At 37.9% G+C, this 14,212-nt stretch overlaps 1 protein-coding gene across 20 annotated transcripts in view; it reads right to left on the bottom strand.

Annotated features, from left to right (window-relative positions):
- Positions 1-14,212, bottom strand: part of KANSL1 (KAT8 regulatory NSL complex subunit 1) — a 197,017-nt gene that overhangs the window by 66,494 nt on the left and 116,311 nt on the right. For all 20 annotated transcript variants that reach the window (XM_054458820.2, XM_054458836.2, XM_063656802.1 and 17 more), the window contains one exon: positions 2,188-2,329. In XM_054458820.2, the coding sequence (XP_054314795.1) occupies positions 2,188-2,329 (142 nt within the window). The remainder of the gene's footprint in view (positions 1-2,187; positions 2,330-14,212) is intronic.

The raw sequence follows: 14,212 nt of genomic DNA, 5'->3' as shown, positions 1-14,212 counted from the left end.
ACTGCCAAAATACTTCTCTAAAGTATGCATTAAGAACATAAAAGAGCATTCATACCTTTGACTGAGATAAAGATATTTATCATGGCATACTTAATTTTAATAATAAACGTAACTTAAATAGTCAACAAGGAAAGCCAATAGCATGCAGCCATTAAAAATGTTTTCCAAAAACCAACTGGGAAATATTCAGGGCACATACGTAACATGACTGTATTTGAACAAATTACTTATGTGCTAGGAAAATGTACCATAATGTTGGTAGCGAGATAATTTTGAGCTGTTGGGTTTTTTGTTTTTTGTTTGGTTTTTTTTTGGGGGGTGGGGGGGTGGGTGTCTTTTATACTTCTATGTAATTTCAAAGTTTCCTGATAATTGATACACAGTATTTCATCAATTCTAAGAGGTACTCTCCCCACATGTCAACAACTTTTAAATCAAGATGCATTTTACCATTTCTGTTATGCCCTAGTTTAACTGAAATAACTTCTTTGTTGTACTTAAAATAATGGTACATCTTACAATCAATAGCATCTTAAGTTATATGAAATGTGGCAGTTTTATAACAGGGAACTAAGATGATATAACATATACACATATATAAACCCACATATATATATATTTATGAATGTATATAAAAAGATGAAGCAACACTTATGACTACTATTGTACTAATCTCAGTTGTTACTAAGAGACTCTAGTTCTCAAATATAGAAATTCCCACTTAACTACTGGCTATAAAAACCTAGAAACAGACACTGAAGAGGTGTCTCTGATAGAGAAAGACTTTGTTTTTCTCCTCAGTATAGGCATATCCAGTCACCTCCTAGTTATTCTTAGTCACCATTCCAGTTCAAGTTCTACAAATCTCACTTTAAAATTTCCTTTGTGAAGACTTGGGAAAGCAAAATATTCACCAAATCTACAATGTTTATTAGTTTTGTTCCAGCTAATTTTTAAATAAGTAAATCAGGATTTAATTTGTACGCTACCCTAAGGGAACAAACTAGTAAGAATAAAAAAGTGAGCCCTCTGGACTGTGTCCTCAATTAAAGTATGCTCTATTGAACTTTTGGGGGGAGGGGGAAATATATATATACATATATATATGTATGTGTGTATGTATCTCCAATCTGGAAAGAAGCTAAAGTCTGCAGTGACATTTTTAGAATAAAAGTTTAATGATTAGATAGCCCACAGAACTTTCACTTCAAACCCTGATTATTCTGTTCATTTTATCAGTTGATCAACCTTTAACTTCTGGCCTACTAATTAATTTAATGGATACTGATCACAGTAAAGCCATTTTCTTAAGGTTTTGACTAGTACTAAGGTCAAAAAGGCATTTTGACCCTTATTTTTAGTAGCAATAGACTTTTTCTAGACACGAGTCTAGATAAAGACAGAGTTCAGCCACACCAAGCTAATATAAAAAATACTTTGCAAGAATGTAAGCTTCATGAAGGTAGGATTTTTGAGAACACTGCTGAGACACAGTAAGCACTTAAAATAATGGTACATCTTACAATCAGTAGCATCTTAAGTTCTACGAAATGTGGCAGTTTTATAACAGGGAACTAACAAATATAAATCTAACAAATATGACAGTTAACATCAATGGCTTGCTTGCATTATTCAGTCTGTTTTCCTTGTTTCCTGTTAGCTCAGATACCCACACAGTTTTGTTCTAAATACACGTTCAATTAACCATTATATTCTAATAGTGTTTTCCTTTTTATGAGACAGGTCTTTCTTAGTTGTCCAGGATGGAGTGTGGTGGCACAATCTTGGCTCACTGCAACCTCCACTTCATGGGCTCAAGCGATCCTCCCACTTCAGCCTCCTAAGTAGCTGGGACTATAGGCACATGCTATCATGCTCAGCTAATTTTTGTAATTTTTGTAAAGACAAGGTCTCACTATGTTGCCCAGGCTGGTCTCGAACTCCTGAGCTCAAATGATCCTCCTGCCTTGGCCTCCCAAAATGCTGGGATCACCACAAGAGTGAGCCACCACACGCAGCTGCATCAGGTTCTTAAACAAATTAAACCACTATATCAGGTCATTAAACCATTTACTTTGCAATTGTTAAGAAGGGGGTTATGGGGGTTATGAGGTGGGAGGGGATGTGAGAAAAGTGATATTGATAGTTTCCGGCAGCATTTAAAAACACCAGATACTTATCCCTTACCTTATTAGCACGTATCTGTTTGTAAATGTCTGTTTGCTGACGAATTCGATATTCCAAGTCAGAAACATGAGCCTGAAGCCAGTTCCAGCGGCTGACAATAGCTGCCCGATCTGCAGCCCATTTCCATTCTGACCTGCGTCTCCTAAAAGGAAATAAATTGAGTGAAATCCAAGAGTAGCAGTAATATCTATACCAGATTGGGGGGTGGGGAGTGGAATTTAACTTTTAAAGGCCCTTGGAGACTAACTCTAGTGTCAAGAAAAACCCAAGAGAGAGACACACACCTCCCACTCCTCAGGATGCACATGGATATAAACTTCCAAATAGGTATTTCCCAAATTAAGTGGAGCTGCCTTCTAGCATCCTGATCCTGTGGCACACAGTTTCTCTGAAATCTCATTAATTTCTCTGGGACAATAAAACTATTGTTGTCTGGGACAATAAAACTATTGTCCATGCCAAAATAAAACATACATTAAGAATAATCTATACAGGAAATCCAACCGACACTAAGAATTATTAAAACTAATAAAGAATTCAGCAAGTGTTCAGTAAAGAATATTTAAAAACTAATAAAGTAGAAAATATTCATTAAGTACCATTCATAACACCAACAAAACTAATGATATATTAAATATCTTTACAGAGAAAATAACACCTGAAAGCATGAAGATCTATACAAATGGTAGGATACATTTTTTCAGGATGGCGATTCTCATAAACATCTATAAATTCAAAGAAATTCCAATCAAATTGCCTACAGTATTTTTAATGAAAGCTGAGAAACAGATCTAAAAGTTCACATGGAATTAAGGACCAACAGCAAGAAATTTGGAAGAAGAAGGCATGACGCAAATACACATTACCAGATAGCCAGATTTGCTGCAAAACTATAGACAGCCTCAAAACGTAGAACTAGATACATAAAAGATACCAGGAAATTTTTTAAAAATCAGATCACTGCAGAAAAGATTAAACTACTCAATAAATAGTACTAAACTGGCCAGTTCTTTAAAGGAAAAAATAAAATTAGTTCCCTTCTTCATGATATAATTACAAAATTTTGGCATTTCAAATTGCTAAATACGAACAGTCAAACTTAAAAGAATATCTTCGGGACTTAGAGCAGGGAGCATTTCTTAGATAAGACACAAAGATATCACCTACTTTTCAACATACAATAGAAAATCTAATAAAGTTAAAAGGCAAACTACATTTTGGTGGAAGATATCTAACACATATAACTGACAATTAAACATCAGAATATGTAACAGAACTCTCAGAAATAGGTTAAAAGAAAAAAAGACAATCTTAACAGAAATAGGAAATTCATATAAAAGGCAAATAATAAATATATAAAAATGTGTCATCTCGTTAAAATTTGGTTAAAATATCAATATTAGGTAAAACATTAAGATGCTGTTTGAAATCTGGATGGGAAAACGCATAGTCTGATAAAGCCAACAGGTGGTGAGAAATGGAAAAGAGCAATTAATATATTGCTGGTAACAGTTAAAACTGGAACCACCATTTTTGAAAAATAATTTGAAAATACTTGGCAAGGTGTAAAATGTGCATACCCAACCATCATGATATTGTATTTTTTTTTTCCTGAGAGGCAGGGTCTCACACTCTATCACTGAGGCTGGATTATGGTGGTGCAATCACAGCTCACTGTAACCTAGAGTTCCTTTGCTTAAGCTATCCTCCCACCTCAGTCTCCCAAGCAGCTAGGTTCAGGAGCATACTACATACCTGGCTTTTTTTTTTCTTCCTTTTTTTTTTTTTTTTGAGACGGAGTTTCTTTCACTCTGGTTGCCCAGGCTGGAGTGCAATGGCGAAATCTCAGCTCACCACAACCTTCGCCTCCCGGGTTCAAGCGATTCTCCTGCCTCAGCCTCCCGAGTAGCTGGGATTACAGGCATGCGCCACCACGCCCGGCTAATTTTGTATTTTTAGTAGAGACGGGGTTTCTCCATGTTGGTCAGGCTGGTCTCAAACTCCCAACCTCAGGGGATCCACCCACCTCGACCTCCCAAAGTGCTGGGATTACAGGTATGAACCACTGCACCCAGCCCTGACTAACTTTTTTTTGAGACGGAGTCTTGCTCTGTCGCCCAGGCTGGAGCGCAGCGGCAGGATCTCGGCTCACTGCAAGCTCCGCCTCCCGGGTTTACGCCATTCTCCTGCCTCAGCCTCCCGAGTAACTGGGACTACAGGCGCCCACCACCACGCCTGGCTAATTTTTGTATTTTTAGTAGAGACGGGGTTTCACTGTGTTAGCTAGGATGGTCTCTATCTCCTGACCTCATGATCCACCCAACCTCGGCCTCCCAAAGTGCTGGGATTACAGGTGTGAGCCACTGAGCCTGGCCCCACTGGCTAATTTTTAATAAAAAATGTTGTAGAGATGGGGTCTTGCTATGGTGTCCAGGTTGTTCTCAAACTCCTGACCTTTAGCCTCCCAAAGACAAGAGCCACTATGCCCAGCCATGAAATTCTGTTTCTGAGAACATAAACTACACATTCCTCTGCATGAGGAAACAGGTTCACTGGAGGAGAGTCTGTAATAGATTAAAACTAATTATATTCTAATTCTGCTGAAATTGGTAAATTATAATTTATTCATTTAATAGTTCTATAGTAATAAAAATAAAATTTAACGGTATCTATATGTATCAACATGATTAAATCTAAGAACACAATGTTGAATGAAACAACTACAAAAAAAACTAAACAAGATTAAGTACACACAAGTAGTAAAGGAATTTGATGAAATACTATCTAGCAATTTACTATATGTATCAACATGACCTAATCTCAACAATGGGGAATGCAAAAGCTGCACAAAAACAAATAAACAAATAAACATTAATAAGGATTGTTACCAATACAGATAAGTGATGAATATATTTCAAAATGCACAAAACTGATATACAACAAATTTACAATCAAGCTCCTCATTAGCTCTGGAAAGGGGATGGAGAAGTTGGATTTTAGCTCTACCTATAATGTTTGACTTCTCATGTAAAAAAACAAAGATGGAAATGTGACAACATTAACACTGTTTAAATATTAGACTGGGGATACATGGTGTCTACTATATTCTGTAATCTAAATATTTCATAATCTACCACAAAACTATTTTCCCAGAAAGCAGCAGCAGTCACACAGCCCTCAGTCCCACTTCCCATCAGGATATACACATTCACTGCTAAAACTTATGACTACAGGTGAACTTGAACACAGTCTCCCATAGGCGCAAAATACAAAATGTCAAAAATAAAGAAGAACAAATCTGACCACGACAGAGTAAGACATTAATTAATACTTAATCATACCATAATAATTAAGACCAAGGATCGTAATGGTATTTTAACTTTTGTATGGACCAAACATAAACCATTCAAATCAACCACTGTGATAATTATCAATTATGTCTCTTCTTTTAGAAAGAAGACATTTTACAGTTCCCTAATTTTGATGGAACCACTTCAAGATAAAAAGATACTTTTAAAGTACAGTTATTTGCTTCAATGTTGGCTGCAGGTCCAGCTCTACCCTAAATCCAGGAAATGATCTCAAGAGATGAATAAGAACCTAGGGATCATTCTTGAACAAGAAAAATGCCCCCTACCCACAAAGAGACAAAACTAGTTAACCCTTGTATTTTATTCCCACCTTTGCTTACTCTTCAAGGCTTACCACCTTTCTATCCTGCAAAATCTTTTGGATTTATAGATTCCTTTCATTCCTAAAACTACCACCACACCAGGTCCCCATCTATCACCACTGGGCAACCCCAACAGCCTCCTTAGTTGCTCTTCCCAACACCAGTCAATCATGCTACTATTCCTCAATCAACTCCCCTCAAACCTTTTTCATCCTGGCATTCTAATGTTTAAGGAACCATGCAGCTCCTTTGTTTGAAAATACAAAAGGAAAAGAAAATTACTTAAAACATTTTAGTTCACAAGAACTTTGATAAATACACTTTTTCTTGGATATTAATGAAAGTCTTATGTCCCCTACACAGGTATTTACCTAAATAACAATACAAAGTGAGCCTCCTGATAATATGTTTTGGATAATATGGTTAATAAACTAATTAAAGAAAGGCAAGGCAGCACTAAGGAATACTAACAATTCCCAATTTATGAACAAGTTTCATTTTACAAGTGTATCTGTGATATGATGGTTTAGAACTCGAAGTGATTTCCAGGAGAAAGTTGTTACAACATTGTTCTTCCATAATGCTGCTCAAACTCTGATCATCTCCAATGAAAAATGGAAAACCTCAACTCAAGCGTCCAAAAAGTATCTTGTTCAAAATACCAGCAATATGAGCAGAAAGCTAAGCTGTTATTAAGCGTGAGAGGTGTACAGTTAACAAGTCTGGATAAGATATGAAGATGTTACCATACTCCAGTGGCAGAGCAGAGCACCACAAAACAGTAACACAAGAATAAGAGCTTCACATCTTTTGTTCCTTAACAAAAACAAGCTATATAAACTCAGCTTATCAGAGGTAAAGACAGACTTCCTCCTCAATATTCGAAGTGTAAATTTATCACTCTGACAATTTACACCTCAAAACAAGGGACACAGATTGAACATTAGGGACATGTTTAATGTTATACCATACAGACTTCAGGAAAGAACACAGGACTAAGGTTGCAGAACGATACTTTAAATACAATGAGGACTTGGTTTCTAATACAGTCATTATCAATAATGAAGAAAATCACGTGGATTCTAACACTGATAAGTCTACTCATTCCTGTTGCTTGTTTCTGTGCTATTAGTGAAATAACTGTTTTAACTATGTGTCTGAGTAGGACACTAGAATGCCTTAGAACGTTTGATTTTAATGTGTGCTTTATCCTAGTCCATACAAAAATATGCACTATATATACTGTAGTTATCACCTGAGTGGGAATTCTTTTCCACTCGTATTTTGCTCCTTGCTTTTATAAACTTTTTATTGGTAAAAGTGGCTTTGTCTGCATGTGCTGTACAAAAATTCATTAAAATGTTACACGATGAATTACTTTTTGGTTACCTAAATGCAGTATCAATATTTGCTTTTGTGACACCACATGAATAGTACATCTTAATGTTAACCAGCTATGTGCTAGTATTGGTTTACATAAGAAATATTTGTTGTATATAAATATTTCATTAGCTATGAACTTATACTTTAATCGTTCTTTTTACACAGACTATTACCACAGAGAATTTAGAATGCTCTGTTGACTCTAAGAATATAGATCTTTCCTGTGTTTGTTTCACACTGCTTTTGAGCTAGGTAGTGAGTACCTGTGAGTGGTTTTTTGTTGTTTTCTTCATGTGACTCAACAATTTTAAGATTTCTCTTTGGTGAAATCTATGGTGAAACCCCATCTCTACTAAAAATAAAAAAATTAGCCAGGCGTGGTCGCGCACGCCTGTAATCCCAGCTACATAGGAGGCTGAGGCAAGACAATTGCTTGAATCCAGGAGGTGATGGAGGCTGCCGTGGGCCGAGATCACACGCCACTGCCCTTCAGCCTGTGCAACAGAGTGAGACTCCATCTCCAAAAAAAAAAAAAAAGCACCCTCTATAAACACACTGAAATCATACAGTAAAAGTAATTATTTTTTTTCTTGCAAATTCAGGGTTCAGCTTACATGTTGGCTAAAAATTAATTTTTCTTTTTAGTTCTTTAAAGTTATTAATAGTCAATGGCTTAAAAGGGATTATCAATATATCAACTCTTTTGTATTTATTAGATAAGTAACACCAAAAGCTAGACATTGAACCACATGGAACACCACATGTTGACTACCAGGCCTAGTGCCTCTAATTAAGTCACCTAACTCTATTCTAAGATGGGAAATTTGTATGTAAATCCAGTAGAACAGGGCTGGTGGATTATGCTTCTCTTCCCTGATGTATTAAAATAAATTTTTAAAAATCTCATTAAGGCAACAAATATGCCAGAAAAACCCGAATGGTGGTAATTTCAACTTTGATTCTGATTTCAGTCCCATCTCGATTCTTTCCTTTTAATGAAACAAAGGTTCTATTAGCCAACTAAAGTAAAATGACTGTTCACAGCGAGCTACACAGTGCTACATTCAAACTGGTAGATAAATTGACAAAGGATTATGTGCTACTTCCAAGTGTGCAGGAAATCCTGAGACATCTAAGTTCTGAAATCTCCAGGTTATTTAGATAACTTTTAAAAACCAAAAGATTCAAATAAAACTGAGATCATCCCAGAGCGTACAATTGCCAGATTAACAGTTTTCAGGGAAAGAGTTAGGGTCACTGTGGGACAGGAATGAGAAATCTTGAAATTGCTGAGTCACATGAAAAAACACTCGCAAGTACTCACTACCTAGCTCAAAAGCAGTGTGAAACAGAGGAAAGATCAGGAGACAAGTTCTCACTTTTACTTACTTTATGTGATCCTAAACATATAAACTGACCTCTGGAAATAAGAACAACATCTGCTTCCAAAGTTGTGATAGCCATACAATGATGTAATCCTAACTGCAACCTAAAATGTACGTATTAGATAAGAATAACAATTTAGTCAGCCGGGCACAGTGGCTCAGGCCTGTAATCCCAGCACTTTGGGAGGCCGAGGCAGGCAGATCACGAGGTAAGGAGTTTGAGACCAGCCTGACCAACACAGTGAAACCTCGTCTCTACTAAAAACACAAAAAAAAAATTAGCCAGGCTTAGTAGCATGCACCTGTAATCCCAGCTACTCAGGAGGCTGAGGCAGAAGAATCACTTGAACCCGGGAGGCAGAGGTTACAGTGAGTCGAGATCGTGCTACTGCACTCCAGCCTGGGGGACAGAGCAAGACTCTGTCTACAAAAAAAAAAAAAAAAAAAAAGGAATAAAAATTTAGTCATTATAACCATGGATTTAAATTCCATATCAAAAAGGTACAAAAAAGGAAGAAAAATAGAATAAGATTAAAGAAAAACCTCTCAGATAAATTCAGGAAACAGAAGTGTTTTCAGTTAGCAACAAGCCATATTCTGAGAGTTTCTTGAGCTTTGAACTTTAGAGTTATCTAAAAGTTCCACTCTAAACAGAAAAATCAAAGTAGTCTATTAGAATAGACATTGCATTATCAATGACATTACCCCCAAATTTAAAAAGATGGAGGTAATAAAGCACAAGGAGAAGAGAACCAAACTGTCCAGAGTTAAATATCCCACATTTTAGTTGTAAAGTAAAACCCAGGAAAAAACTCGGATACATGCTTTGTCTTAACCCATTCTCATCTGTCACATGACCTAGGTTGTGTCAGCTTTCTACAGATATCTGTAGTAATGTGGAACAAATGTATCAGAGCCAATACTTTTTTTTTTTTTTTTTTTTGAGATGGAATCTCGCTCTGTCACCCAGGCTGGAGTGCAGAGGCACGATCTCAGCTCACTGCAACCTCTGCCTCTCAGGTTCAAGTGATTCTCTTGCCTCAGCCTCCTGAGTAGCTGGGATTACAGGTGCCTGTCACCATGCCTGGCTAATTTTTGTGTTTTTAGTAGAGACGGGGTTTTGCCATGTTGGCCAGGCTGGTCTCGAACTCCTGACCTCAAATGATCCGCCTGCCTCAGCCTCCCAAAGTGCTGCAGTTACAGGTGTGAGCCACAGCACCCAGCCCCAGAGCCAATTCTATCTAAACTGCCAATTCATCCTGACAGACCCTTGAAATTGAACACAGCACTTTTGTCTTACTGCTTCAACTAGATTACCTCTAATATTTAAATGAAATTTGTGTATTTTTGGTAGTTTATTTCAGGCAAGCATTTAGCCCACCATGAACTCACTCTATCCTTCTTCCTTCCATTTAACAAATATTTAAGCAACTATTAGTTACCAAGAATTAGACTAGGTTAGGGATGCAAAAACAAGAACTTTGGCTCAAGTTTACAATTTAATGGGGCAGATAGATGTTAATAATCAAATAATCATATAAAATATAAGATAAGAGATCCTAACTATGTCAGATTTAGACTGGGGGATCTAGAAAGACCTGTGATATAAACATTTAAACAGACCTCCAAAGCATAAATTAGGACTTGGATGCGCAAACTGGTAGGGCTTGGGGATGTGGAGCAGAAGATACTAGGTGGAACTGTGGTATGTCACAAAGAAACGACATGTATACAATGGTTAGGTGGTTAGAGCTCCAACAGTGAACAACGAAAAGAATGCATTCAACTTGACAATGGATACAGGTAGGCAGGGCCAGGTCACACAGAACCTGGCAATCCATGTTAATCTTATAAAGCAAAATAAGCAATCCTCATCTTCCCTCACACTCTTTTATTTATCTCAGACCCTGTTTGAATGAAAATTTACAAACACAAGCTAAAAGATAATAAACTCCCATAAAACCATCAACTATCAACTTTTGGCAAATCCTACCTCATCTATAATATCTATCTCCCATCCCTATGAATTATTTTTAAGCCAATTCCCAACATCACATCACCACCTCTAAATATTTCGGCATGTTTCTAAAATGTAAGGTCTTTAAGAATATATACCAGTATATTTTATAATCTAAAAAACAATAATTCCTTAATGTTAAATATCCAGTTACTGGTTAAATTTCCTGGATTGTCTCAGTTTTCTCCAAATCAGAATCAAATAAGATCCACACAATTCATTTAGTTAATACATCGCAAGCTCATAACACGCTCCTCCTCATTTTCTTTCCTCACAATTTGTGGAAGAGACAGCACCATCTGTCCTTTAGAATTTCCTCCATTGTGGATTTTACTGACTGTGCCTTCAACACAAAGCCCATACTTCTAAACTTGATAATTTGACACCTCTAGGCTGGCCATGCTGGCTCATGCCTGTAATCTCAGCACTTTGGGAGGCTGAGGTGGGTAGATCATTTGAGGTCAGGAGTTCGAGACCAGCCTGACCAACATGGTGAAACACTGTCTCTACTAAAAATACAAAAAAATTGGCCGGGCGTGGTGGCCTGGGCCTGTAGTTCCAGCTACACGGGAGGCTGAGGCAGGAGAATTGCTTGAACCCAGGAGGCAGAGGTTGCAGTGAGCCAAGATCACGCCACTGCACTCTAGCCTGGGCAACAGAGTGAGACTCTGTCTCAAAAATAAACAAACAAACAAACAACCTTTAGTAGTTTGATACATTTCATTTTCTGTAGGCCAGGTGATAAATTTTTTTTATACATTAAATTTTTACATGTTTAACATTAAGACTGAGATATGTTTTAAAATACACTCAATCTTTTAAAAATCATTTAAGGTACTTTAAACTCCTTTCAATACCCATCAGTCAGATTTTTCATCAAACATGGTAAACATATACATATTATATACTCTGTCTAGCACAATAAAAGAAATGTAATTGTTTGTCATACCCTATGCAAATTTCCAACTAGAAAATACCCAGAAGTATCTTCTAACACTAAAACCCACGTCTCTCCAGGAAAGTTTTTCCTTGTGCATCGTACCTCACAATTCACTTTGTCCTCTTCAAGCTTAGTTGGATCCTCTTATTTTGTTATTTGTATGTCCTATTATTTCCAAGTCATGTCATATATATAACTGGTCTCCAACTAGATTATCCATGCCTCCTTATGGGAACTACCATGTGTTTTAACTGTAAAACAATTTTTAATGATGTCTGCACACATGCAGTTTACAAGTAAATTTGCAAAAAATATAAACAATATGGGAGAGTTTTAGCTGATGCCTTATCCTGTTTTAATTCTCAAACGTTTATATTTTAAAAACACTTAACTGAAGTATTCTAATGGAGGAAAAAATGGCATGATGAAGAAGTATGGAAATGGCTTACAGTTCTTGACTGGCTGTAGGACTGAACATGGAATTTGAGCATGAAGATTTTAAGCAAAATACTAGGCTAGTTACTGTGTCTTTTTACTTTTTTTCTTTTTTTTAGACAAAGTTTTGTTCTTGTCACCCAGGCTAGAGTGTAATGGCGCGATCTCGGCTCACTGCAACCTCCGCTTCCCGGGTTCAAGCGATTCTCCTCCCTCAGCCTCCCAAGTAGCTGGGATTACAGGTGCCCGCCACCACGCCTCGCTAATTTTTTGTATTTTTAGTAGAAACAAGGTTTCACATGGACAGGCTGGCTAAAACTCCTGACCTCAGGTGATCCACCCACCTCGGCTTCCCAAAGTGCTGGAATTACAGGCGTGAGCAACCGCACACGGCCTACTGTGTCTTTTTTAGAGAATAAGACTGTTATGTTTCAAGAATAAAGCAAATGACAAATAGTGAAAGGCTCTCAGTTATTCAAAGTACTGCCATTCCAGAGTAGCTCCTCCAGAGTGAATTAATTTTCTGTCTACTTTTCTTCCTTTCAAAAGTTAAACTGAGGTTAGAATGTTAAAATTCTATATGTGATACTAATTTCTCTTTCAAAGAGATCGCTTGAGGCCGGGTGTGGTGGCTCAGGCCTGTAATCCCAGCACTTTGGGAGGCTGAGGCGGGCAGATGACTTGAGGTCAGGAGTTCAAGACCAGCCTGACCAACATGGTGAAACCCCATCTCTACTAAAAACACGAAAATTAGTAGGGAATGGTGGTGGGTGCCTGTAATTCCAGCTACCTGGGAGGCTGAGGCAGGAGAATTGCTTGAACCCAAGAGGCAGAGGCTGCAGTGAGTGAGATCACGCCATTGCACTCCAGCCTAGGTGACAAGAGTGAAACCCCATCTCAAAAAACAAAAACAAAAACAAAAAAACCCAAAATGATCACTTGAGCTCAGGAGTTCGAGACCAGCCTGGGCAACAGGTGAAACCCCATCTCTACAAAAAAAAATACAAAAATTAGCCAGGAATGGTGGTACAAGCCTAGGGTCCCAGCTACTCAGCAGGCTGAGGAGGGAGGATCGCTTGAGCCTGGGAGGTCAAGGCTGCAGTGAGTCGAGACTGCGTCACTGTATCCAGCCTGGGCAGCACAGCAAGACCTTGCCACAAAAAAAAAAAAAAAACCCAGAAGGGTGAAGGAGCAGAAAAGTACAGTGTATTGAGACAGGGTCCCCCTTTCATCCCTACCCCAGTCCCACATATTCCACATGGAGAACTTGCCTCTGGCTATCTCTAGAAGAATGAGAGAATTTTAATACTAAATCCAACAGAAAAACATCTTCTTTCTCACTTTGAAAATACAGTTTATTGGAAAAGAGTATGGTGTCTGGAGTCAGTGAACACTGAGTTCCAAATCCTGGCCCCACCACTTAGCTAGCTATTATCATTGAGCCCCCAGTCAGCTACTGAGAAATCAAAAAAGTTCCAATGCACAATCTCCAGGAATAATGCTCCACCTTTAGTTAAGTCTAAGAATTGCCTGACAGAGTTAAGTCTCACGTACCTTTATGAAGAAAAAGCCTCTTAGTTCTTATGTAAGATATGTATGAGACCATACTTTTCTTTTTCGTTTTGTTTTGTTTTTGAGACGGAGTCTCACTCTTTCGTCCAGGCTGGAGTACAGTGGCGCGATCTCAGCTCACTGCAACCTCCACCTCCCGGGTTCAAGCGATTCTCCTGCCTCAGCCTCCCAAGTAGCTGGGATTACAGGCGCCCGCCACCACACCTGGCTAATTTTTGTATTTTTAGTAGAGACGGGGTTTCGCCACGTTGGCCAGGCTGGTCTCAAACTCCTGACCTCAGGTGATCTACCCACCTCAGTCTCCCAAAGTGCTGGGAATATAGGTGTGAGCCACTGCGCCCAGCTGAGACCTTATTTTCAGAAATAGTCCTTAAAGACACTGAGGTTTAGCAACAGAACCCATCTTCAAGAAAATGAGTTGAACCAAAAATCAATTTGTTAATAAACTTATCAGTTCTTAAAAATAAATGTGGTAAAAAAGAATTGAGGAGATATGGAAACAAAACAAACAAAAAAGTGAATAAATAGAAGAAACCCTGGTACAGGCAAGGTGGTGTAGACTCCATTCTTTCTCCCAGCTCATCCCTGTTCTAAGCACAATTATAAATCCTGCAAATAAC

The sequence above is a fragment of the Pongo pygmaeus genome, chromosome 19 (genome assembly GCF_028885625.2).
Source record: "Pongo pygmaeus isolate AG05252 chromosome 19, NHGRI_mPonPyg2-v2.0_pri, whole genome shotgun sequence".
In the NCBI taxonomy this organism is placed as follows: Eukaryota; Metazoa; Chordata; class Mammalia; order Primates; family Hominidae; genus Pongo; species Pongo pygmaeus.
The sequence above is the reverse complement of the archived record's forward strand: the minus strand, read 5'-3'. Positions and strand labels throughout refer to the sequence as shown.